This window comes from Halichoerus grypus, chromosome 7 (assembly GCF_964656455.1).
Source record: "Halichoerus grypus chromosome 7, mHalGry1.hap1.1, whole genome shotgun sequence".
Classification (NCBI taxonomy): Eukaryota; Metazoa; Chordata; class Mammalia; order Carnivora; family Phocidae; genus Halichoerus; species Halichoerus grypus.
In genome coordinates this window covers 38,989,112-39,014,006 of record NC_135718.1, presented here as the reverse complement: position 1 = coordinate 39,014,006, position 24,895 = coordinate 38,989,112, and the positions used below count along the sequence as shown (strand labels likewise).

The following is a 24,895-nucleotide window of genomic DNA, read 5'->3' as shown; positions in this document are numbered from 1 at the left end:
TTTTCCCTTTTACCCTCAAAACAGCACTGTTTGGTTTGGTTCTTTCTATAATTATGTATCAACTTCTAGAATATTTGTGAAGAGGGGAAATGACACTAAATTTTTTTTCAATATTTCTCACAACTGTTGACACAGTTGAGTGAGTGAGGGGACGGTCACTGGGAGCTGCTGTTGTAGGAAATGGAGGCCTGTGGAGTATTTTCAGCAGGTTGGTGATATGTACAGAGTTTTGGTGGGGGCATTGTTCTAGGATGATGTACAGGATAAGTCAGAAATGGAACTGACCCTCTCTTGGTTTTAAACGAATTTATAAAATAGCCATGATTACTAGGTTTTGGTTTTTGTATTTTAACTAATTGAAAAATGACATCTCTGGCTGGAGTATTTCTTCTAAGTCTTAACTTCTGTAATTGTCCAAAGACGCATTAACCAAGGTTTGTGGGATCCTGTCATGATGAACCTGAAAGTCTAGGCCCTTCATTCCTCTAGTGGCCGGGGATTGATGTACATTTCATGGGCAGGGGATTTTTACATAGGTTACCTAGCTAAACCATCATACCAGAGTTGTGCTTTTGTTTCTGTAGATGGTGAACTGGGAACTCTGGGACCTTAGGTAGTTTGATCCATGTCCGGAAGGTGACAAACTTGGGGTTTAATACTTACTCCGAAGTATGTTGAGGCATTTAGCAGAATCTGACTTTTGTTAACATTTTTAATTGATTTCTTTTGTTTTATTGTGTTTTATTAGGGTGGTATCAATATTTTGGAGATCCATGCTGAACAGTATTTTTTTGTAGGAGAAGACCCGGGAACAGAAAGAAGTAGATCTGATCCCTAAAGTCCAGGAGGCTGTGAACTACGGTTTACAAGTATTGGACAGTGCATTTGAGCAACTGGATATAAAAGCGGGAAACTCAGACTCTGAAGAAGAAGATGCTAATGAACGGGTGGAACTGATCCTTGAACCGAAGGTAAAGACATTCAGTTCATATATTTATTGTAACACTTGTTGTGTTTTGGGTACTTTACTTGGGCACAGAATTAGTAAGACATGGACTTGACTTTTAGGAAGCGAGTGTGGCACTTAGCAGTCTCGTATTGACTCTGTTGGGAAGACTTGCTTTACCTGAACATTTGTACAAGGCAGCATGCCAGGGTAGGGGAGTACAAAGGTGCAGGGCATGGTTCCTACTCTCACAGTGATTATTACAGCATTACCAGCTGGTGGGAGAGAGGAGACATTTATATGAGTCCCCATCATAAGTGCTCTGAGAGAGAACTGACTTCTAGCTGGGGAAGTGAGGGTACAGATCAGACTTGAATTGTGTTTTGAAGTAGGAGGCTCATAGGAGGGAGAGATTGTTGGGAACCTGAAGTTCTGTAGCTTGTGCTAAGGGAGACTGCAGAAGTGTTGAAAGAATTTAAAAAAAAAAAAGTATTGAAAGACATTTGGATTGATTGCAGGTTTTGGCTAGGATGAGTAAAGCCGTTATGAGTGTTCATGAATAGACTGTTAGCCTTGAAAGTAATTATGGCTTTACTACTGCTTTCTCTCAGATTTGTGGAGGGGACATTTGGGGCAGCACAGCCATGCAGAAGTAAAAACAAAAGGTTGCCGTATTGCTTTTGAGAGAGAGTCCTTGTGACACACAAGTGCTTTATGAATTGAAACATGCCACAGGGGTGCCTGGGTGGCTCAGTCGGTTAAGCGTCTGCCTCCGCTCAGGTCATGATCCCAGGGTCCTGGGATCGAGTCCCGCATCGGGATCCCTGCTTGGTGGGGAGCCTGCTTCTCCCTCTGCCTCTGCTTGCGGCTCCCCCTGCTTGTGCTCTCTCTCTGTTGGACAAATAATAAAAGCTTAAAAAAAAAAAAATGAAACATGCCACAGAGCCAGGCTCTTCTGGTCGTTCGTTTCGGCGCTCACTTCTCTTCCAGTTCAGGCTTCCGGTGTTGTACCATGTTGGGGCTGTTCCTTTTGCAATGGTACACTCACTAGCTTGCCTTCCCGCTGTAGGGATTTAGCAGTCAGCCGTGGACCCTGGGCAAGGGTATTGCTTGGGCCACACTTGTTAGTTCCAGGTCCTACACCACTTTCTCTTCTACTGGAGGACATGGGAAGGCCTTCCAAGTCACGGTTAGCCCAATTAGTACTTTCTTTTGTTGGCACTGAAATTGGTTGCTGTTGTATCTTTTTTTTTTAAGTTTTATTTATTTATTTATTATTTTTTAAAGATTTTATTTATTTGACAGAGAGATAGAGCACAAGTAGGCAGAGCAGCAGACAGAGGGAGAGGGAGAAGCAGGCTTCCCGCTGAGCAGGGAGCCTGACGTGGGGCTTGATCCCAGCGCCCTGGGATCATGACCTGAGCCGAAGGCAGACGCTTAACCGACTGAGCCACCCAGGTGCCCCTGAGTTTTATTTATTTATGTAATCTCCACACCCAGCGTGGGGCTCAGACTTACTGCTTTGAGATCAGGAGTTGCACACTCTACTGACTGAGCCAGCCAGGCGCCCCAGTTGCCGTGGTGTCTTTAACCTTTACATTAACCTTCCCAAATTCTCTGTTGTTGTGTTAAGCATCAGAATTGTTTTCTCCTGCACCCCCAAGATCTTTCTAATACAGAAGAGAGATGATGGCCAAATGCCCTACTTTGTAAAGGACAAATCAGTTTTTCTGTGGAGATGGGAGGTTGTCCTGGTTGGAGTGCTTTCTTGAACTTAAATTTTTAATACATGTGTGTTGGGTGGGACTTAGAAGTAGAGGATAGGAATGGAAGGATGTCCAACAGGTATTCTCTTATATACTGTGTTCTTCATTTCATTCTGCTGTTTTATAATCTGGTCTTATTTTACCAATTTCATTTTTCTAAATTATACAGTGGGTGCCGCTGTGGGATATTATTCTTTTCTTCTTTGGGTCATTTTATTCTCCCAGACAGGTTCTCATCAGTCTTTTGGATGTGCCTTTAGTTCGTTATGTTGACTGTAGATACTTGCAGAGGTGCCCTCTGTTTCTTCTCATGTAGCCCGTGCTTTATGTGCTCTGTCCAGCCTTCTCTTTGCTCCAATGCGGTGTGAAGGAGTCCTTCTGTTGGTCCCCACCTGCTCCCACTCCCAAACCTGGGCACACCCACCTGCCTCCCACAGTCCTGTAAAAGCATTTATTTCCTCAGTGTGCTTCTTTCCAAATTTAGGACTATTATTGATGATTCTCAAGATTGATTGGTTGAGTGGTTGATTTTCGCTCACCAGGGCTGCATTTTAGGGGAGGAAGGCAGGGCTAGGACTCATCAAAGCTGGCCAGAACTTTCCGTTTCTTTCCTTGGTCCTCCTTCTGAACATGTTACTATGAAGTTATGACTCTTATTTGATTACTGCTGGTCAACTTTGTGCATGCCTTTGCTATTTTGAGTATAACTAGGCACTTGAGAAGGGAGATTCTTTGTGAATTAGCTTTTCTTTGCTATTTTTAACCCAAGGATTTGACTTTTTAAAAAGTCAGTGATTTTTTTTTTTTTGGACTTTGAATCCTGCTGTTTCTTATTCTTCACTCTCATTATGTAACTTGTTTTGGATAGTCAGGTGGAACAAAGATGTCAAGTGGGAAACTTATTTTTCAACCTGAATATTTAATGGCGATTATCTTTCATTCTTTACAGGATCTATACATTGATCGTCCTTTACCTTATTTAATTGGGTCAAAGCTCTTCATGGAGCAGGAAGATGTAGGTCTCGGAGAGCTGTCTAGTGAAGGTATTCTTTTGCGCCAAATATTTTTGTTACTTTTAGGTTTACATCTTTTTATTCTAAAATAATTTCAAACTTTACCTTAATGTTACCAGAATAGTACAAAGAACTCCTCTGTACCCTTCACTCAGGTTTACCAGTTGTTAACATTCCATCACATTTGTTTGATTTTTCTCTCTCTATATACATAATACTTTTTTTCTGAATCTGTTTGTGAGAGGCAGACATCATGTCCTGTTACTCCAAAATATTTCTCTGGGTATTTTCTAAAATCAAGGACAGTCTCATATGTAGCCACAGTATATTATCAAAGTCAAAAAATTTTCTTGGATGTAATTCTATTAGCTAATCCTCAGTTGTATTTCAGATTTTGCCAGTTGTCCCAGTTACGTCCTTTACAGGTTCTTTTCCCTCTGGTCTAGGTTCCAGTCTGGGATTACTCACTGCATTTACTTGTCAAATCTCTGGTCTTCTTTTAATCTGATATAATTTCTCAGCCTTTCTTTGTTTTTATTTTTTTTATTTTTTTAAGATTGTATTTATCTATTTGACACAGAGAGAGAGAGCACAAGCAAGGGGAGTGGGAGAGGGAGAGGGAGAAGCAGGCCTCCCGCGGAGCAGGGAGCCCAATGCAGGGCTCGATCCCAGGACCCTGGGATCATGACCTGAGCCGGAGGCGGACGCTCAACGACTGAGCCACCCAGGCACCCCCTTTCTTTGCTTTTTATAGCTTTGACATTTTTGAAGAGTGCAGGCCAGTTTTTTCCCTTGGTAATTAACTTTTTTTGTAGTTAATAAGTACCTTGTGGGGAGATCCTTTAAGGCTATGTAAATGTTTCATTCCTCACTATAGTGAAGATACTTTTAGTTCCAGTTAATGTGTATAGATACTTTTATCAAAATCTCTGTGATGCTGATGTAGGTGGTTTGTGATTTTGAGAAGGAATTAAGGATGTTTTATTATGAATATTGGCGATAACGCTTTTTCTTTCTTCTAACCAGAGGGGTCAGTAGGCAGTGATCGTGGCAGTATTGCAGACAGTGAAGAGAACGAAGAAGAGGTAAGGGCTGTTTGGTGTCTCTAGGTCATGGTGGGCAGGAACCTTAGGGTGTGTTTAGCAGGCTAAATAAATATTTGTTAATTAGCAATCTCTTTTCACAAATTTTTTAACAGTGATAGTAGCCATAATCTGAGGTTTTTCCCTTACGATTAAGTTTCCTTTCTGTCTTTTTTTTTTTTTTAAAGATTTATTTATTTATTTATTTGACAGAGAGAGAGAGAGAGAGAGCAAGTAGGCAGAGAGGCAGGCGGAGGGAGAGGGAGAAGCAGGCTCCCTGCCGAGCAGGGAGCCCAATGCAGGGCTCGATCCCAGGGCCCTGGGATCATGACCTGAGCCGAAGGCAGCCGCTTAACCGACTGAGCCACCCAGGCGCCCCAATTTCCTTTCTGTCTTGTGTACAAAAGCAAGGAAAACTATTTTAATCTCTTTTACCGTTCCCCTCCCTCCCACCTCCCCACCAGGCCTGCAGCTTAAATATTTTGGTAGAATCTGACTGCAATGCAGTCTTTGAATAAGTTCTATTTTGGAATAATTTTAGGGAAAAAGTCCTTATTTAAAACTTGTTTATACTATAAAACCTACCAGAAGAATGCTCGAAGCATTCACTTACATTTTCACTTTGCTGCTGGCTCTAGTATCTTCATATCTACAGAGCGTGATTTGACTCCCTGCTCTAGGGCCTTGGGGTCTGTGGACCTTGACCATTGTTGTATCTGGGGTTGATCCTTGATACGAGTATTTGTAACTAATGTGTGAAGGATAGTTCTTGAGTGTGGATTCCTGAAAGGAGACAATATTGTATGCTCCTCTCTTCTCCTCCTCCCCTCTTCCCACATTCCTCCTCCCCTGCCCTCCTTCCGCTGGCCCTCCAAACAAAGCACCTAACAGCAGGAAATAAGCTTTTCCTAAATAATCTCGCTATAACTGATGGTCAGTAGCTGAATCCTGTGCTTTTAGCATTCGATGCAATTCTTTACCTAATTGCTGGTGGGAAACACTGATGTTCCCCCTCTTGGGCCTGATTTGGTAGTTATCCTAGTTAGAGGGAATGTAGAGAGTGGAGTCCAAAATGTAAAATCACACAAACCAACTTGTGATAATTTAATGAATTAAATGTGCAACTATTACTTTAAATTCAGAGGTTAGCAATGATAGTGCAGATAGGTATGAGCAAATTATTAGAGATGTTTAAATTAGCCACAAAAATTACATGTTAGCCTGAACAACTCTTGGTGATACTGCCAACTGTCTACTTTATCTGCACCTTGATACTCCAGGTGACCAGTAAGCAGTACAAAGAGACTGAGTATAGATGTGCCCCAGAGACTTAGACCTGAAATCATTTCTGTGCTTGTGAGTAAATTCTGTATTAACAACAAAGCTTTTTTTTCCCCCTAAAGGAGTCAGATGAAGATTTTGCTAATCATAGTGACAATGATCAAAACCGGGTGAGTCTCATGTACTACAGTGACTTTGCTTTTAAATTTTAACTGAAGCATAGCATGTATACTAAGTACATGCTGAAATTACTTGTTTGAGGCGAGCCGGGTGGGGGGATGGGTGAAATAGGTGAAGGGGATTGCACTGAGTAACATAAGGAATTGTTGAATCACTGTATTGTACACCTGAAACTAATGTAACACTGTATGTTAATTATATTGGAATTAAAACAATAAAAAATTCAATAAAAAATTACTTAGAATGACTTATGAGAAAGTAAGGATTTAGTCCTTATTTTTACAGCTAATTTTCCTTCAAGCATTTCTTTTTTTTTTAAGATTTTATTTATTTATTTGGCAGAGAGAGACACAGTGAGAGAGGGAACACGAGCAGGGGGAGTGGGAGAGGGAGAAGCAGGCTTCCTGCCAAGCAGGGAGCCTGATGCGGGGCCCGATCCCAGGACGCTGGGATCGTGACCTGAGCTGAAGGCAGACGCTTAAGGACTGAGCCACCCAGGCGCCCCCAAGCATTTCATGTTTTTAAGTTAACTACTGCCTTGGGTTTTTTTTTTTATTGTTGTTGGTTTTGTTTGTTTTCAGTTTTGCTTTATATTTTATTTTCATTTTTCTTAGAAAACAGAGAAGTGAAAAAAACAATTGGGAAACATAGCCTCTAAAAGAAGGCCTAGGGCGCCTGGGTGGCTCAGTTGGTTAAGCGACTGCCTTCGGCTCAGGTCGTGATCCTGGAGTCCCGGGATCGAGTCCCGCATCGGGCTCCCTGCTCAGCGGGGAGTCTGCTGCTCCCTCTGACCCTCCCCCGTCTCATGTGCTCTCTCTCTCTCAAATAAATAAAATTAAAAAAAAAAAAAAGGAAGGCCTAGTTACTCAAGCTAAACTGTTTCACATGAATCCCCCTCCCCTATTTTAAAATTTGAGATAATATAGCAGTAAGGTTAAGGAACACTCAAAAGGTACAAATCTAATCCTACTGTGTTAGCATAGCAGTCTTAATTTTTGTATGCCCTTCTAAGGATGTATTCTTTTCCTAACATGCATCGTATATTTTCTGCTCTTTTATGTTAACATATTAAAAGTATTTTCTTACATTTTGAATCATTCGTAATTTTGTTTTGTGAACTCTGTATTTTAAGTATAGTAATACAATGATACTTTTCATAGTTTATAAATTTATATGGGACATGGTTTATTTCCAGGGTTTATTTTTGAGATAATGCTGCATTCAGTATTCCCCTACACAGAAATCCTTTGCTTATGTGAACGGTTTCCTTAGGAATGAGATAGTGTAGAATTAGAGTAAAGGCTCTTGATATTATTGTCTCATTGCAGATTATGCATAATGACTTTCTTATAATCTCATCAGCCCTGGGATTATGATTTTTGCTACCATAATATACGTACAATGGTATATTGAGATAGTCCCAATTTGCATTTCAGCTTCCTAATTGGGAAATATTTTTTCACAAAAATTTTCAACTACCAAATAAAGGATTTCGTACCTGTTGGTTGGCACATAGTATTTTCCCAGTTGTATTCACAGAGGCCATTTAAGAATTGGTCTTTAGAGGATATTTATTTTTCTATGGAACTTACTATTAAGATTGATAAATTCAGACTTTGAAATAATACAATATAGTGATTAAAAGCATTGGCCTAACCATTTATTTGTATTGTTAAAGATAGACTGGTTTTGTGTGCCCCAGTGAGCCTCAGGGTCCTAAGGATTAAAATAGTTAATAAAGTGCTTTTAGAGGGATGGGGTGGTTGGGGGATGGACATTGGGGAGGATACGTGCTATGGTGAGCGCTGTGAATTGTGTAAGACTGATGAATCACAGACCTGTACCCCTGAAACAAATAATACCTTATATGTTAATAAAAAAAAATAAAGTGCTTTTAGCATAGTACCTCACACAGTTTATACAAATGATACCTACCAGTGGCTGCTTTTATAAAAATTAGAACTTCACAGGTAAAGCTTAGTTTGAGCCCTCCAGTCCTCATTATCCCACACTCTTTCAGAGGTAACTGGTGTTGTGATCTGGGGGTATAAGTGCTTTTCTTTGCTTTTTCAAATATATCTGTGTCCTTAGAAACGAGGTAGGTGTTTGGGTGCGGGGGCAGGGTATCCTGCTTGGTTTCTCATTCAGCATTTGTTTCACTTGATGCCTTGGATGCTTCTGCAGTTGTTAACAGCTTATTCCTTTTAATTATTAGTATTTTTATCAAGATGAGACGATGCTTATTTAGTTTATCATTTCTCCAGTGGTGGACATTTTACGTATTTCGGTGTTTGCTATTCTGTGTGTAGTATTTGCACTGAAAATAAATCTTGTGTGTCATTTGTTCTAGCGCATTTATTGCTTTGAGACTTTCACTGCATCGTCAGCATCATCCCCCTTGTTTGACAGTCTGTCACTGTTTTGCCTGTAGTCTAAGTGGTAGTAGTATCTCTTTTTCAGCTTGATGACCTTATCTCCTAGTTCTAACCTCTAGGTTTATACTCTTAGCACACTGCGCAAATGAGTGATGAAGAAGAGGATGATGATGGCTGTGACATTTTCGTGGACTCTGAGAAGGAGGAGGAAGATATTGAGGACATTGAAGAAAATGCTAGACCTGTAAGAAACACTACAGTTAACTCCCTTGACAAGGTTTTAGAAATGGCACTGAGGACTCACTAGTTTTATTGTCATTTATATTCGTAACCGTCTCATTTTGCATTATATTTGTACGTTTACATTTTTGAAAGTAATGGTTGAGCATCACTAGTTGCCTTACGAGGACCACTTTCTCTTCCAATTGTTACAGTTTTACAAGTCAGATCATTCAGGTCTATTCAGTTCCAGAGTCTGTTCAGTTCCCTAATACTCCTATCCTTTTCCCACCCTCATCTGGCTCTTTCAGGATTAAAGTGAGGTATTTAAACAAAATAAGCAAATAAGGAGCATCTCCCTGTGAAGGGAGTCCTGTTTCTCAAGTGATCTATATAGGGTGCATATGTTTAAATTCATTTAGTTAAATTTTTAATCAGTTCAATTCCTTTGCCTTTGTTTACATAGTTTTGTTAGGTATCAAAAGTAAACTGTACTAGTTCGCGTGTTACCAAAAAAAGTGATACTTTTGATCTTTTCTGCCTGTAGAAAAAAAGTAGACCTACATCATTTGCCGATGAGCTGGCAGCTCGAATCAGAGGGGAGGCTACAAGCCAGGTGGAAGAGGGGCGAACAGGTACGTCATTGAGATGAGTTAACAGGGTTGGGGGGGAGTGCAGGCCCCTCTGCTGGGCTTCACTGACAGCATATTTCCCTGTGTAATTTTACTGAGGCATGAGAGGCTTATTCTTTTTTTGGTTTATAGACTATTTGATAACTGAACATTGTGGAACCCCCCAAGAAAAATGTACATATACATATCTGTATCACATTTTATATGCAGTTTCAGGGGATTAATAGATGCCCCAGAGAATCACAGGCCCCAGATTAAGAATCTCTCACTTATATTTACTTCTGTATTTTGACTAAACACAAATGTACTATATAGTATATTCTAGTGATTGAACAGGATGGAATGATGTCAGAATAGTTCTTTCAGCTTGAGTGAGGTACTGACTGAAGTTCTAAGGTAGAGCTGAGACACAGAGTTGAATGTCCTGCTCTTAGCTTCGGAGCCCCAGGGATGACAAAAAGCATAGGGGCCCTGGGTGGCTCAGTCAGTTAAGCATCTGACTTTGGCTCAGGTCATGATCCCAGGGTCCTGGGATCGAGCCCCGCATTGGGCTTCTTGCTCTGCAGGGAGCCCGCTTCTCCCTCTCCTCCCCGCTTGTACTCTCTCACTGTCTCTCCTCCTCTCTTTCTCAAATAAATAAATAAAATCTTAAAAAAAAAAATATTAAGGGTAGACTCTGTATGGTTAAAACTGTGAAACACTCTTCAAGCGTTGTCCCCAGGAGAAGCAAAACCTCGGAAGACATTGAAGGAGAAGAAGGAAAGGAAAACTCCCTCAGATGGTAAGCCTTTCCCCTCCATTCTGTTATTTTAGGAGGCTCTTGATTCAGGAATATCACTTTCGTAATTCATAGAATTCCACTTTAAATGCCGACAAATGGGGTCTCTGTATTCTCATTTCCAAAGCTTTTAAAAGTATGCTTTGGGATGCTGGGAGGAGAGTTGGGTGTGCAGTCAGAATGCTGTAAAGATTTGAATTACTAACTTTTATAACGATCATTAGCTGTTTTTCTAGAATTCTCTGAAGGTGTATAGAAACTAGGGATCTCTAGCATTTGTTTTCAATAAAGAATGTATCAGAGCCTTTCATATTTAACAGTAACATCCATTACATTCCTACTTGTGACTATGTCAATCTACAGACCTTTGTTCAGTCTGCCCTCCTTCTCCCAAATTCTTGGTGGGATAGGTCTTAAAGGAATTTGAACCAGGTACTTGCTTCCAGAGAAACATCTAGATGAAAGGGATCACCTACAGAATTCACCTTGCTTCAGACATTTACAGAGTTAAGGGTGGGAACCCAGAGAGCCTTTTAAGGGATTCATTGGACTGCTTAATGAATTTTGTTTGGAATTCCTCGGACTGCTGGCCCTCAAGTACTCCTTGTTACATATGGTTAGATACACTCCATGCCAGTCTTGGAGATGCTGTAAAGGCTAACCCTGGAAATTTGAGTTCCAAACCCATCTTTAACTCTCCCTCCAAAACATTTCCCTTTCTGCTTGTTAGATGAGGAGGACAACTTATTCGGACCCCCCAAGCTGACCGATGAAGATTTCTCCCCATTTGGCTCTCGAGGTGGCCTGTTCAGTGGAGGGAAGGGACTTTTCGATGATGAGGATGAGGAGGTGAGTCCATGACAATCAATGAAGATCCCCCTAGTTGTGTCATGGGTCCACAATTAGTAGGGAAAAAATGGCTTCTTAGTTGCAAGTTGCTTCTACTTTTCTCATATTTTGGGAGATTTTGAACTAAGGATCACAAAGTGAGAAAATACTGTATCCTGATGCCCTTTGTTAGGTGGAGAGAGGATGTGAGAGTATTTATGGTGAATAATTTACTTGATCAGGCGGTTGTTTCTTACTTTATCTGTTGTCTTCTTCCATGTTTGTAATTAATTCCTGGATAGACGTAAACTATTTAAAGGTATGATTTTGCCATAGTTTTCACTTTGGAACTACATTTCTGGCAGAACAGTAAATATGGATCTTTAAACTTTACAAGGTACTTTTCTTTAGAAATCCTCAAGTGCAGCTACATTTTCCTTTGCTTTTTTGAAATTTCGTGTCCTGTACTTTATTGCAACTAGAGTGACCTCTTCACAGAAGCCCCTCAGGATCGGGAAGCTCGAAGCTCTGTTAATGCAGGTAAGCTTGGATTGAGGCTGACTCCTCTTGTTCGCGAACAGAATTCCAGAACTGCTTACTTCTCAGTAGGGGATGGAACCCCTGAAGTTGTTCCCAAGCCTTGCTTCTTTGTTAGGCAGGAAGCTGTTTTGCTTGCCTTGGTCTAGTTAAGAGCAGCTCATTTTCTCTAATTCATGTCTTGGAAAAGACAAAAAGTACCATCTGTAAACCCACATCACAGTTTTGTCTCTTTTTTTAAATTTTTTATTTTTTTAAACATTTTTTAATGTAAATTCAATTAACTAACATACTTATTGATTTCAGAGGTACAGGCCTGTGATTCATCAGTCTTATATAATGCCTAGTGCTCATTACATCACACGCCCTCCTTTGTTTCTTTCTTAATAGAGAATTCATAAAAAGTCAAACAGGAAAAGTACTCTGTAGCCGTGTTGAGGATGTTTTAATTTAATCATGTTTAATTCAAAAAAGCACTTCCAGAATTCTGCATATAAATTGGAGGCCAGTAATTCCATGATCTGGTGTGCATCAGAATCATCTGTGGAGCACACGTGAAAAAGGAAAAAAAAAAAGTGACAAATTTTATTCCATTAGGTATGTGGTAGTTCTTGGGATTTGGGAATTAGTTAATTGAAGTGAGCGGTCTCCTTGGACCACCAGTCATCAGATTTTGGGCTTGCTGTGATGCTGGCTGGCTTGGTGTTCTGCTGTTCCTGCGCTCTACTTCCTGGCATCAGTGGATGCTAGTTTCCCTCCTTACTGTTACTGTCTTCATTTTCGTTGTTGTTGATATTTCACATTTTTTGGTGTTCTCTTCTACTTGTTTGTTCTCCGGGTGGAATGCATAGAGCCAAAACTGTTAAGGAGCCCTGCTTGCTCTGCCTTTTCCTTCCCTTCTGTGCTTTACCCCTTCCTTGGCCTCTCCAGCCCACCCCAGTGCTATTGTTTGACCAGACTCAGAGGAATCGTCCATGGGAATCACAGCTTAGATTATATTAGTACCAAGAAAAAAGTACTGTGCGTAGAGAGAAGACTGAACTAAAGCTAAGGAGTTTTAAAATGGCTCTTTTAGGAAAAATTAGCTTTAAAAGGTTTCCAATTAGCTATGTATTGTGTTGTACATATTTCAATAAGGTACATTTAACAAGAAAAGTCATCTTTTCTGAAGTGGTTATTTTTTTCTTTTTCGTTTTTAGTGTCTTCATCCTCCAAACCTGGAAAGAAAATCCCAGCGGGAGCTGTTTCTGTATTTTTAGGTATCAAGACTTAGGGTTTGTTATTTTAAAAACCAAATAAGTACTATTTTGTCATTTTTTAAATTGTCATCTAAGTGCCAGCTGAGAGTAGCAGGAGCTCCAGAGGGCAACGAATAGCCTACGGGAAGAGCTCGTTCACTGGTGTTAGCTCATAATTTTTTAGAAGTTAGTGGCCTTGGACTTCCTTGTGTTTTAGTGACCAGGTGATTGGCATCGTGGGATGTTCTGTAGCAGTAAAGGATGGGGATTACTGGGTCCTGTTAATGTGTTTTGTGGATGGACTGAAACTAAATGTTCTTGGTGGGTGGTCCTTTTTTTTTTTTTTCCCCTGTAAAGTCAGGAGACCCACCCACACTGGCTCACAGCTGTGGCTGTTCTGTCCCTCCACCCACAGGGGACACTGATGTGTTTGGTGCCACCTCTGTCCCATCACTGAAGGAGCCCCAGAAGCCCAAGGAGCCGCAGAAGCCTGAACAGCCCACTCCAGGGAAAAGCCCGTACCCTCCAGCACCTGCTGGCCTCTTTGATGATGAGGATGACGATGACTTTTTTGCGGCATCCTGCAGCAAACCTTCCAAAACAGGTACCTGTTCCAGCCTCTTTTTCTGGGAATTGAGCCAGGGAGAGAATGTTGACCTGAAAAAGACATAAAGCTTGTCAAGTTCTCTGTGTCTTCCAGTAACAGGATCCCTCCTCAAGCATTCCCGTCATAGAGTGTCATCTCGGCTTCCGTAGTCATAGTGCCTTAGAGATCTCTGTTTTCTGAACCCATCTTTCCTGCTTTGGAAACTAATTACTAGGATTATCTGCCCTATGGAGAGCTAAAAATCTGTTCCCCTGTAATACCTGCTAAAGATTTCTGATTGTGATGTTGGGAGTTACCGAGGAAGTTTTAATCACACTTTCTTCTGGCAGCCCTTAGTAAATCATATGAGCAGAATGCCACACGTTAGCTGTTCAGTTCCCAGCTTCTCTTCTCTTCTCTGTGCCGGAAAGCCCACATAACCTTGGCCTTTCTTATATGGCAGGGTTTTCAGCCCCTTGGCCACTTTAGCACTCTCCTTCTCCCCTCAGATTTAAGCCCACATGTTCATGAAGTCACTCTTCTTAAATTAGTTGTTCGTTTATGTGCCAGAGGACTCTCCTGGGACTCTTGTCAGAATGCACATTGAGGGCTCCTGGGTGGCTCAGTTGGTTAAGCGACTGCCTTCGGCTCAGGTCATGATCCTGGAGTCCCGGGATCGAGTCCCACATTGGGCTCCCTGCTCAGCAGGGAGTCTGCTTCTCCCTCTGACTCTCTTCCCTCTTGTGCTATCTCTCATTCTCTCTCTCTCAAATAAATAAATAAAATCTTTAAAAAAAAAAAAAAAAGAATGCACATTGAGATTCCCTGGCGGGTGTGGGGTGGGGCCTGTGATTGTGCATTTCTAACAGGCTCCCTGGTGGTCAGAGATGGCTGGTCTGTGGAAAAACACTTGGTGTTTTAGATAGACTACTGGGTGCACACAGTTTCCAGCAACAGGAGAAGAGGACTCTTCGGAAGACTAGATGGACCAGGATTCAGTGAGAAGCTCCTTTTCCAGTGGTAAATGTGAGAAGTAAGGATGGAAGCAGAAACCTAAGGGAAATCATCGCCTAGTTATTTTTTTTTTTTTTTAAGATTTTATTTGCAAGAGAGAGAATGAGAGACAGAGAGCACGAGAGGGAGGAGGGTCAGAGGGAGAAGCAGACTCCCCGCCGAGCAGGGAGCCCGATGTGGGACTCGATCCCGGGACTCCAGGATCATGACCTGAGCCGAAGGCAGTCGCTTAACCAACTGAGCCACCCAGGCGCCCTCGCCTAGTTATTTTAGAAAGCATGCAAATGGACGCATACAGCACTCAGATCTAGGCCAACTGAAATGACAGCGAATAAAGGTGGTGGTGGTGCCTCTCTTGGCCTTGGAGGCCCCTCGCCTAGTGAGTACTGGTGGGGACTGATTTAGAATCACAGATAACATTGACAGCTGCTGCTGTCCTGGGTTGCTCACAAGTTGGTATCCTCCTTTCAGTGATGCACACCTCATTCCCCACGGCAGTGCTCGTGGTAGTGAAAGGCCGGAAGCTGCCCTGCTCCTTGTCATTAGGGTCAGTTACGGTCTCTTGTTCAGTGGAATTTGGTGAAGTGTTACAAACGATGAAGTCTATGTATGTTGACATGGAAAGATTCTCTAGGTACATTAAGTGAAAAACACAAATCATATGAAATATTATTAGAATTACGTTATCATTTATAGCCTTATTTGTGAATCACCCAAGTGAGAATGTCAGTATATCCTTTGGGGGAATTAGATATGTGTCTATTAAACTGTTCCTGAAAGCGGTTTTGTTTGGGTGGGCAGGTGGAGTTATGGGGGAGATTTCAATATTTGCTTTTCTATGTCTCTGTAGTTTGATTCCTAATTTTTATTTATTTATTACTTTTTTTTTTTTTTAAAGATTTTATTTATTTATTCATGAGAGACAGAGAGAGAGAGATGCAGAGGGAGAAGCAGGCTCCCAAGGAGCAGAGAGCCCGATGCGGGACTCGATCCCAGGACCCTGGGATCATGACCTGAGCCGAAGGCAGACGCTTAACCATCTGAGCCACCCAGGCGCCCTATTTATTACTTTTTAAAAAAGATTTTTAAGTAATCTCTACACCCAACATGGGGCTTGAACTCACAGCCCTGAGATCAAGAGTCACATGCTCTACTGACTGAGCCACCCAGTCACTCCAGTAGTTTGACTTTTTAAAAGGAGGAGCCAATCCTCACTTCTCAGATTCGTAGGGTGGTTGCTTCTTAAATGATCTTTCTTTCTTTGGTCTCTATTTACCTTTGATGCCAGTCCAAGCTAGTCTAAGCTTAGGACTCTGCTGCATGGATGAGTGTGTGAGCCAAATGGTCGTGTGTTTCAACCACTGGTCCTGTGTTTCATTTGAGCTGCTCTTGTGTTCTTTGAAAAATTCCAACTTAATACTGTTTCATAACTAATTAAAAAATAATATTTTTTTCTATTTATTCCTTGGGAAGGAAGAATTTTTTAATCTATGAATTTAGTGGTGGGAGTTTTGACTTTAGTATACTAAATTTTCTGCTATGGTATCTTTTCTAAAGACAAAGTCAAATCCACTGCCAATATCTTTGATGAGGAGGAAGGAGATCTGTTCCAAGAAAAAGCAGCTGCTCTGCCAGAAGCCACTGTGAATCAGACAGATGAAAATAAAGCAAGGGCAGAGAAAAAGGTGAGCAGGAAGGACACTTAACATAGTGAAGTCTTGTTAAGTGTTGATTTGGGGCATCTTGTTAATTCGTTTGGAACCCAGAGGGAAGTGGTATTTCCTTTCAGGTGTATGGTGAAGAACGCTAGTCATACAGCAAGGTGAAAGAATATAGTGAACACCCAAAAACCTACCACCTAGATGGAGCAGTTGTTGGCTTTTGCCTTGCTCAGTGGTTTTTACCTCCATTGATGATCTGTTCCTGAACCAGTTATCATGTTAAGGGGTACAAAAGAATGTTTTTCCAGTTCTTTCATTTCTTCTACATTAGCTAACATTTTTCCAAACAGAACCAAAGAGCTTTCTTTTCTCCTTTTTAAGTTATCACTATAGCATCAATGGATTCTCTGTTCAACCTATTATAAACCATTAGCATCATTGTTTTTGTTTGTTTGTTTTAAATGAACCTGTATTTGGCCAGCAGGATGCATCCGCATCAGCACTGAAGCTCTTCTGGCTGCTGTCCCTTTCCTTGGTATCCTGCATAGCTTGAGCCATCCTCTTTCTCTCTCTCTCTCTTTTTTTAAGTTTGTTTGTTTACTTTTTTTTTTTTTTTAAAGATTTTATTTATTTATTCATTAGAGACAGAGAGAGAGAGGCAGAGGGAGAAGCAGGCTCCCAAGGAGCAGGGAGCCCGATGCGGGACTCGATCCCAGGACCCTGAGATCATGACCTGAGCCGAAGGCAGACGCTTAACCATCTGAGCCACCCAGGCGCCCTGTTTGTTTACTTACTTAAAGATTATTTTATAGAGAGAGCCTGTTCACACATGAGCATGAGGGGGTGGGGCAGAGGGAGAAGGAGAGAGAGAATCTCAAGTAGACACCCCCTAAGCATGGAGCCTGACGCAGGGCTTGATCCCAGGGCCCTGAGATCATGACCTGAGCCCAAATCAAGAGCTGGATGCTTAACTGACTGAGCCACCCAGGCTCCCTTATTTATTTAGTAATCTCTACACCCGGTATGGGGCTCGAACTCATGACCCTGAGATCAAGAGTTGCATGCTCTTCCAATTGAGCCAGCCAGGTGCCCTGATCATCCTTTTTTAAAGATTTTATTTATTTGACAGAGAGAGACACAGCGAGAGAAGGAACACAAGCAGGGGGAGTGGGAGAGGGAGAAGCAGGCTTCCCGCGGAGCAGGGAGCCCGATGCAGGACTCGATCCCAGGACCCTGGGACCATGACCTGAGCCGAAGGCAGACGCTTAACGACTGAGCCACCCAGGCGCCCCTCATCATCCTTTCTCTAAAGAACCTCTTGTGTGTCCTTTCTATGAAACCCTGACCATGGGCACCTGGGTGGCTCAGTCGTTAAGCATCTGCCTTCTGCTCTGGTCATGATCCCAGGGTCCTGGGATCGAGCCCCATGTCAGGCTCCCTGCTCGGCGGGAAGCCTGCTTCTCCCTCTCCCACTCCCCCTGCTTGTGTTCCCTCTCTCGCTGTGTCTCTGTCAAATAAATAAATAAAATCTTAAAAAACCCTGACCTTCCCACTGCCGACTACCTATGTCCCAGCATTCAGAACCTGGCAGGCTCCTAGGGGTAGCTCACCTTCCTGTGCTGGCTCCAAGTATACACGTTCCATTTGCATACAATACCCTGATCAGCCAGATACACCCTCTGGCTTAACTTGTTTTTCTCTTCTCATGCGGTTCCCTCTGCCTGGAGTGTCCTTGCTTGTACCATCTCCTGGGTCCAGGCTTTGTCTGTCCTGAGAAATTTACTTTATTTATTTATTTATTTTTTAAAGATTTTATTTATTATTTATTTGAGAGAGAGAGAACGAGACAGAGAGCATGAGAGGGAGGAGGGTCAGAGGGAGAAGCAGACTCCCTGCTGAGCAGGGAGCCTGATGTGGGACTCGATCCCGGGACTCCAGGACCATGACCTGAGCCGAAGGCAGTCGCTTAACCAACTGAGCCACCCAGGTGCCCCAGAAATTTACTTTATTGATGAACTGTTTCTTTCTTCTTTCCTAACTTATACCAGTTTTTAAATTCTGTCTTATGATTCTTCTTTTGCATTAATTCTTTGTACATGTTTAAGGTCCACGGCATCTTTATTCCCTTGGCACATGGCCTGCTGCCTTATCCTAGCAGAGACTCAGTCTGTTTTCTAAATGAATGTTTGAATAAACCCTCATTTCCAGTTATCTTGGTTGTTAACCCTCAGTTTTTTGTTTTTGTTTTTTTTTTCCAACAAAGGTTACCCTTCCTTCCAGCAAAAATCCCAAGCTCTTGCCAGAAACAAAGGCTCAAAAAGGTTTATTTTCAGATGAAGAGGACTCTGAGGTAAGGAATTCTCTTTCTTAGTTCTGGGAACTAGTCCTTGGATATGACAAAATATTTCTAAATCAGGGTTTTTCAGTAGAGGTACAAGACCTTTTATTAAATACTTCTTTTTTTGAAATTAATGTTTTGAGAACACATGTGCTTAGAAAGCAGTATGTGTAGTAATACTTTTCATGTTGGGTTTGAATCCAGTGCATCTTCTGGGAGAAAAATACTCTCTTCAGGATGCTCAGATTTAAGGCTCTTTGTTGATCCACAATGCAGTGAGGTGCTTGTACCAGAACAGAAATCAACACGCTGTTTCCTTTTTCAGCAGTCTCATTGAATAACGGGCTTAGTGCCGTATGGGATGTATTCTGGCATAGCCTTTTATCTTGTGACCAGTAACCGTTTGTGGGCTGGCGGTGCTTGCAGACAGCCTTGGTCCTTGAAGGTTCCCGTCTGGAAGCATCTTTCCTGTGGGACAGCACCCCTCTCAGAAGTGTCACTGCTTTATCTGACTCTCCCAGGCCAAGGTCCTTTCAGAACTGATCTCAGGCTGGGCCTTTAAGAGATCAGAGACCTGTCTGAGAGTATAACGGGCAGTCAGAAATCTCCTTCACAGAAAAATATATGGACATGGCAGAGATTTACATGTAATTTCAAGAAATTGTGAACTCTGGATTAAGCTTTTGTGGTTACTTTGCACTAACAGCCAGGATGGACGTACAACTCTTTGGAAGTGGAGTGATTGCCATTGATGTAAATAAAACCCGTGAGGCTTATATTTCATTGACGGCCAGTGTACAGAAGATAGGAATTAACCCAACTCCAGTTAAGCCAAACTCCTGGACACATGAGCACAGCATGGTGGGGCCTCGCACTCTGGTCTCATCCCACGCTCCTGGCTTCCTCATCCTCAAGCACACCTGCACTGACTCCTGCCTTCTGGGAGTGCTCTTCCCAGAATCTGGATGCCTTGCTTCCTTTTTACAGTTTCTTTGAGGCTTTCCCTGACGATCCTTTGCATGACTGCCAGCCCGCTAGCACTCGCCACACTGCACTCCTTGCCTTCTCTTCTGCTCTGTTGTTCCCCACGATATGTGTTGCCATGTGACTTTTCATGTGTACTTGTTCATTATCTCCGTCCCAACTAGAATAAGCTCCGTGAGGGCAGGACGTTTTGTTTCCTCCTCATACCTCTAACACTTAGGCTAGTGCTTGGCACTTGATAAGCCAATAACAGTTGTCGACTACATGAAAAAAACAAATGTGATCAATTTCAGTGACTTAAAAGGTGTTTCAGTACCATGTTACTGTGAAATAAATCACTCCCGAACTTAGTGGCTTCAAACACCAGTAAGTTTTATTATTTCTTATGATCTAGAACTGGACTGGGTTCAGCCAGGTACTTGTCAGTTAGGGTCTGTCCTGTGGTTCTAGTCTGAAGGTGGCTGGGCTGAGAATCCTCTCACTCCGGTGTCCAGTAGCTGGACGGAAAGACTCAAACAGCTGGGGCTTTGGGGACACCCCTCTCCATCTTTATGGGGTCTCCTAGCATGGCAGCTGCAGGGAAGGTGGGTTCTTGAAGCAGGGCTTCAACGTGAGATTCCCCAGAGAGCTGTGCAGAGGCTATATTGCTTTTGTAACGTAGCCTCGGAAGTCATCATGGTCGAGGTAGTCCCGAAGGCCCGCCAAGATTCCAGGGCGGGGATCCAGACTCTACTTCTTGATGGTGGGAGTGTATAAGAATTTGCAGACAGGTTTCACAGCCACCACCAAAGGCTTTGTCCTGTGTGCATTGTCCTAGATTGTTTTTATTGGATGCTGTCGGGGTGCTTAGGCAAGGAAAAGTGAAACAAATCTTTCTGTAAGTGAAATCTTGCCAATGTGTAAAATGCAGGAGAGGCATGGGAGCCCGTAGCTCCCTCTATGTGGCCTCTTTACCTCAGCGGACCCCTGGGACTCCATGGGGTCCAGGCGAATCCACTGGGCTGAGAAGCGCTCTTCTCAGTTAATGAATTCATTAGGTCTGTGTTTGAGAGTCGGCACTGATGCCATAATAAGAAGAAATTATCCAGAGGGGTCTCAGTAACTGTGTTCTTGTCCTATTTAATTGTCTGGCCCTTGGCTATTGACATTTCTGTGCTAAGGGAATAGGTGTCCTATTTTTATGTTTCTAGTTCATGTAGCTCAATTTGCATTATAGGCTGACACTACTGCATTTTGAAAGTTTCTTCAGAGTCTACTAGATCTTTTGCAACATTTCTTAGCTATAGTTCGGGTAGAATACCAAACGTTTTAAAATAAAGTCCGAATTCACATTTATTTGGAAGAAATAGTATCATACTTTTATAAGGGGAGAGGAGGAGGGTGTTAGTAAATAGAAGAGTCATAGATGCAGTAATTTGGGAATCCAGGCTCTACTTCCATTATTGAATCTGTTTAATTCCGATTCTTTGGACAAAAAAAGGAAGTCACTGTTACTTTTTAGCATGATAAGAGATTGATTGGAAGGTGGTGTCCACGTGGGAGTTTACAAACCTCAGAGTTCCAGTGAGGCCACCTGGAGTTCCACGTGGGCCTCTTCCTTCTCACACGTGGATGTCCGTGCTGCACCTGCTAGGACAAACTGACGAGTCTTCTCAGCCAGCTTCCCTCTCACAAAGAGACCTAGACTCATGCAGCCATCATGTCATAGTCTTCAGTGTTTTATATTTAACTGATACTTTAAAAGCTAATCTGTCATGTTAACCACAAACTTTAATCTTGATCCAACAGGATTTGTTTTCTTCTCAAAATGTGAGTAAGTCAAAAGATGCATCTCTCCTGCCTAGCAAACTCCCCGCGTCGGTCTCGCTTTTTGATGACGAAGATGAAGAGGTAAACAGTGTTATTGCCGTGCAAGATAAATAAGTTTTTGATGAGTAGAAAACCGTTGCTGATGTAGCTTTATAGTCGGAGGCGCATATAGTAGAACGAGGTAATGAGAGGCAGTTAAACTATCTGATGCTTATGTAACAAAAATATTTTAGTTTTTTTCTCTGACTTCTTCCTTGACTCCTAGCTGTACAATGGGCAGGATATTAGATTATTGTTATTTTTTTAAAGATTTTATTTATTTGAGAGAGAGAGAGAAAGAGCACAAGCCAGGGGAGAGGCAGACGGAGAGGGAGAAGCAGATTCCCTGCTGAGCAGGAGCCCACTGTGGGGCTCGATCCCAGGACCCTGGATCATGACCTGAGCTGAAGGCAGACACTTAACCGACTGAGCCACCCAGGCGCTCCATGGACATTAGATTCTTGACCCAGCTCTTATGGAAGGCTTTGTAGATGTTATTTTAAAAATCTGCCTTTAAGAAATACTTTTCGGAGGATGGATCTTTATTATACCCAATGACCTATGAGAATGTCTTGGATAAAGTGCAAATAGAGAGAAGACAGCCATGTCTTCACCTTGTTTTTCTTTCCTACCCTGGATGAGAGAGCAAAGTGGGGGAAGGAAATAAGAGAGAAGACAAACCAAACCTTTCCTCTTATGCAGTACTGTGCAGTGGCCAAGCTCATGGGCTTTGGCACCAGACCCCTGCATTCACTTGCAAATCAGGGACCTTGGGCAAGTAACTTAAACTTCCCGAATCTTACATGGCTTAATAGTATGTAGAGTCATTGTGGTAGCTGGAACAACTCATGTACAGCTCTTGGCACTGTGCCTGGCACATAGTAAGTGCATAGGAAATGTTCACTGTTGTCATTAGAATCTCCATCAGATACCAGTTCATTTTTCTCATGGCCTTTCCTACCTTCCCATACTCTGCTTAAAGGCTCCTTTTATCGAAACTTTACATTTCAGGACTATTCACCTGCTGTAGTATATTGTTAAGAGTGTTTTTCTGTCTAACTTGGTTGGGTTCAGGCCCTTTTATGATTTTGTTTCTATTACCTTAATGAAAATAATAGATACTTTTGGAATGCTTGACTATACACAAATCAAAATATGCCATTGAACCTATGAGAATCAGCTCTTTAGTAGGCCAGTGGTTTTATTTAGTAAACTGTTGCTTATGTTTTTATGTCTTTTTAAAACTAACCAGAAAACACAAGTCATTCCTTCCCTCTGTCCCAGGTGTGTGTCTTTTGTAGGTGAGAGAGAGTGGAGAAAGCTCTCAGTTTCTCTCTGTTAATTCATTGCTTTGGTTTCTAAGTTATAGAAAGGTGTGCAAGTTGTTGGCTCTCATACAGGCTGGACTGCTCTCGCTGATGTGCATAGAGGGCCCACCCACAGCAGGCCTGAGTGGGGCCAGGTTTCCTCCTATTTCTGTGACCTTGGCCGCCTCCCGCTCCCTCCCAAGTGTTTTGCTTTTGAGTTCCATGTGGTCTGTTTCCCTTCTGTGGAGGGAGAATATAGTTAGAGAAGATTATAGACTATTGTTTTAGGGTTCTACATAAGAGAAGTGGAATTTACTGACATTTTGTGATTTTTTTTTCCTGTTGAGGTATTATATATATTCTGTACTTGACCAGAGACTTATTATTTAACAATTTGACATGGAAGATTGTCTTATTTTTTATTTTATGCGTATGAAGTTGTCATACCTTCTGCCATTTGTTTTTCTAGGATAATCTTTTTGGGGCAACAGCTGCTAAGAAGCAATCATTATCTCTTCTAACTCAGAGCCAAGAAAAAGCAAAACCGTCTGAGCCCTCCAGAAAGAAAGCATCTGCCTTGTTGTTCAGCAGTGATGAGGAGGTGGGTTGAAAATTTCTCCTGGAGAAGAGCAAGAGGTTGTTTGTGATGGGATTTAAGAGTTACAGCTATTCTAAACATTTTCTTTTTTCTACCTGTTTTATATCCAGTGAAGTTTAGTCACCGAAGACTATGTTCACAAAACTGTCTCTTTTTTTTTCTGGAAGGATATTTAGTATAGTATATTAACTTAAGGATTAATGTTTTCAGAACAGTTGAGAATAAAATAAGTATGCCTCTCAAATTATAATATATGCCAATTCAAATGAGTTAGGACTATATTATATTGTTAAATGATTATTATGTTTCATTAGTCAAGAACTATAGCTAGACATGGTAGGAATATCCTATGCAAGTTTAACTCCTTTTTTTTGAGTCTTAACATAAATATTTTTATTTGCTATCTAGATGCAAATTAGCAGAGCTAGCAAGTGAATATGGTTTAGCTGCTGATTTAGTTGTACAGAAAAAGACCTTAAATATAGTGACATTACAAACCCTGAGCATTAAAATCTTCCTGCTTTAAAATAATTGTTTTTCTTTATTTTAACATTGTAGGCAAGTTATGAAGGCATGATGTGGATGGAGATATTGTAGACATATTAATGTTTTTTATTGAAAGCAACTTACAATGATACAACATAATTTGCTTTTTCTATTCAAACATATGAATTTTTGATGGATTTTCCATTTTTTTCTTTCTAGCATTGTTAGTGGTAGTTCTCCCTTGCCTACAATGTTAAAATAAAGAAAAACTGTTATTTTAATGCAGGAATAATATTTAGGGAAATTTACTTCCAGTTTCCTTAGTCTGAATTGCCACAGGATTTTAACATATATTTTATATTTTAAGGACCAGTGGAATATTACTGATTCACAGACGAACTCAGCATCTGACAATAGGTCTAAACTTAGGGATTCTGGCACCACTCAGGAGCAGGAGGCCAAGGCTGTGAAAAAGACCAGTCTCTTTGAGGAGGATGATGAAGATGATCTGTTTGCTGTTGCTAAGGACAGGTGAGACAGTCATTGTGAAAAATCATTTAACCAGTGTCTGTGGTAATAAGTAAAGGTATTTGATTCGCAAGATGTCAGTTACTTGGGGTGACGTGATAATCATTCCTTACTTAGTAGTCATATGAGGGAGAACGTCTTTGATTTTCTCCCTCGTAAGATATTTTTGCCCCCCAATGCTGGGAAATGTTTTTATTCGTGGATTTATCTAATTTCTTCTACTTACTATTTTTCTTTGCTAGGGATTTAAGTGCAGTTTGTTACCTTTTTTTTTTTCTTCTGGGATACCCTATAGAACGTAAAGGTTGGCTTGAGTTACTTAAGTTTCTCATTTGGATGGAAATCTTCTCAGCGTTGAAAAACATCCTATTAGGAGGATGGTTCTCCGCAGGGCTGTGCTGTCACACCAGTGGCTGGGAACTCTTAGCTGATCTGGGTGCTCCTCCACATGAATACTTGGACTAAAGCCCACAGGGCATTCTGTAGACTGCGCATTGGCCATGTTGGTGGTGTAACATGCTGCTTTTACAGACAGTAGCCAAGTGTAGGAGAGCATGTGGAAGAACAGTGCTGGTGGCAATGTAAAATGGTGCCACTTTGGAAAACAGTCCAGCCGTTCCTTAAAAAGTTAAACATATGGAGTTACCATACGACTTAATTTCACTCTTAG

The 24,895-nt window shown here is 41.7% G+C and overlaps 1 protein-coding gene across 6 annotated transcripts in view; it reads left to right on the top strand.

The window, feature by feature from the left end:
• The window catches only part of WASHC2A (WASH complex subunit 2A), a 52,745-nt gene that overhangs the window by 8,184 nt on the left and 19,666 nt on the right, over window positions 1-24,895 (top strand). For 4 of the 6 annotated variants that reach the window (XM_078077439.1, XM_036119926.2, XM_036119925.2 and 1 more), the window contains exons 5-20: window positions 798-971; window positions 3,662-3,755; window positions 4,752-4,810; window positions 6,211-6,258; window positions 8,777-8,887; window positions 9,410-9,497; window positions 10,204-10,275; window positions 11,003-11,121; window positions 11,583-11,640; window positions 12,837-12,896; window positions 13,291-13,479; window positions 16,033-16,160; window positions 18,400-18,486; window positions 21,247-21,348; window positions 23,083-23,214; window positions 24,065-24,228. In XM_078077439.1, the coding sequence (XP_077933565.1) occupies window positions 798-971; window positions 3,662-3,755; window positions 4,752-4,810; window positions 6,211-6,258; window positions 8,777-8,887; window positions 9,410-9,497; window positions 10,204-10,275; window positions 11,003-11,121; window positions 11,583-11,640; window positions 12,837-12,896; window positions 13,291-13,479; window positions 16,033-16,160; window positions 18,400-18,486; window positions 21,247-21,348; window positions 23,083-23,214; window positions 24,065-24,228 (1,685 nt within the window). Of the gene's footprint in view, window positions 1-797; window positions 972-3,661; window positions 3,756-4,751; window positions 4,811-6,210; window positions 6,259-8,776; window positions 8,888-9,409; window positions 9,498-10,203; window positions 10,276-11,002; window positions 11,122-11,582; window positions 11,641-12,836; window positions 12,897-13,290; window positions 13,480-16,032; window positions 16,161-18,399; window positions 18,487-21,246; window positions 21,349-23,082; window positions 23,215-24,064; window positions 24,229-24,895 lie in introns of those variants that run through there. The other 2 variants (XM_036119922.2, XM_036119928.2) reach the window with 2 other exon arrangements.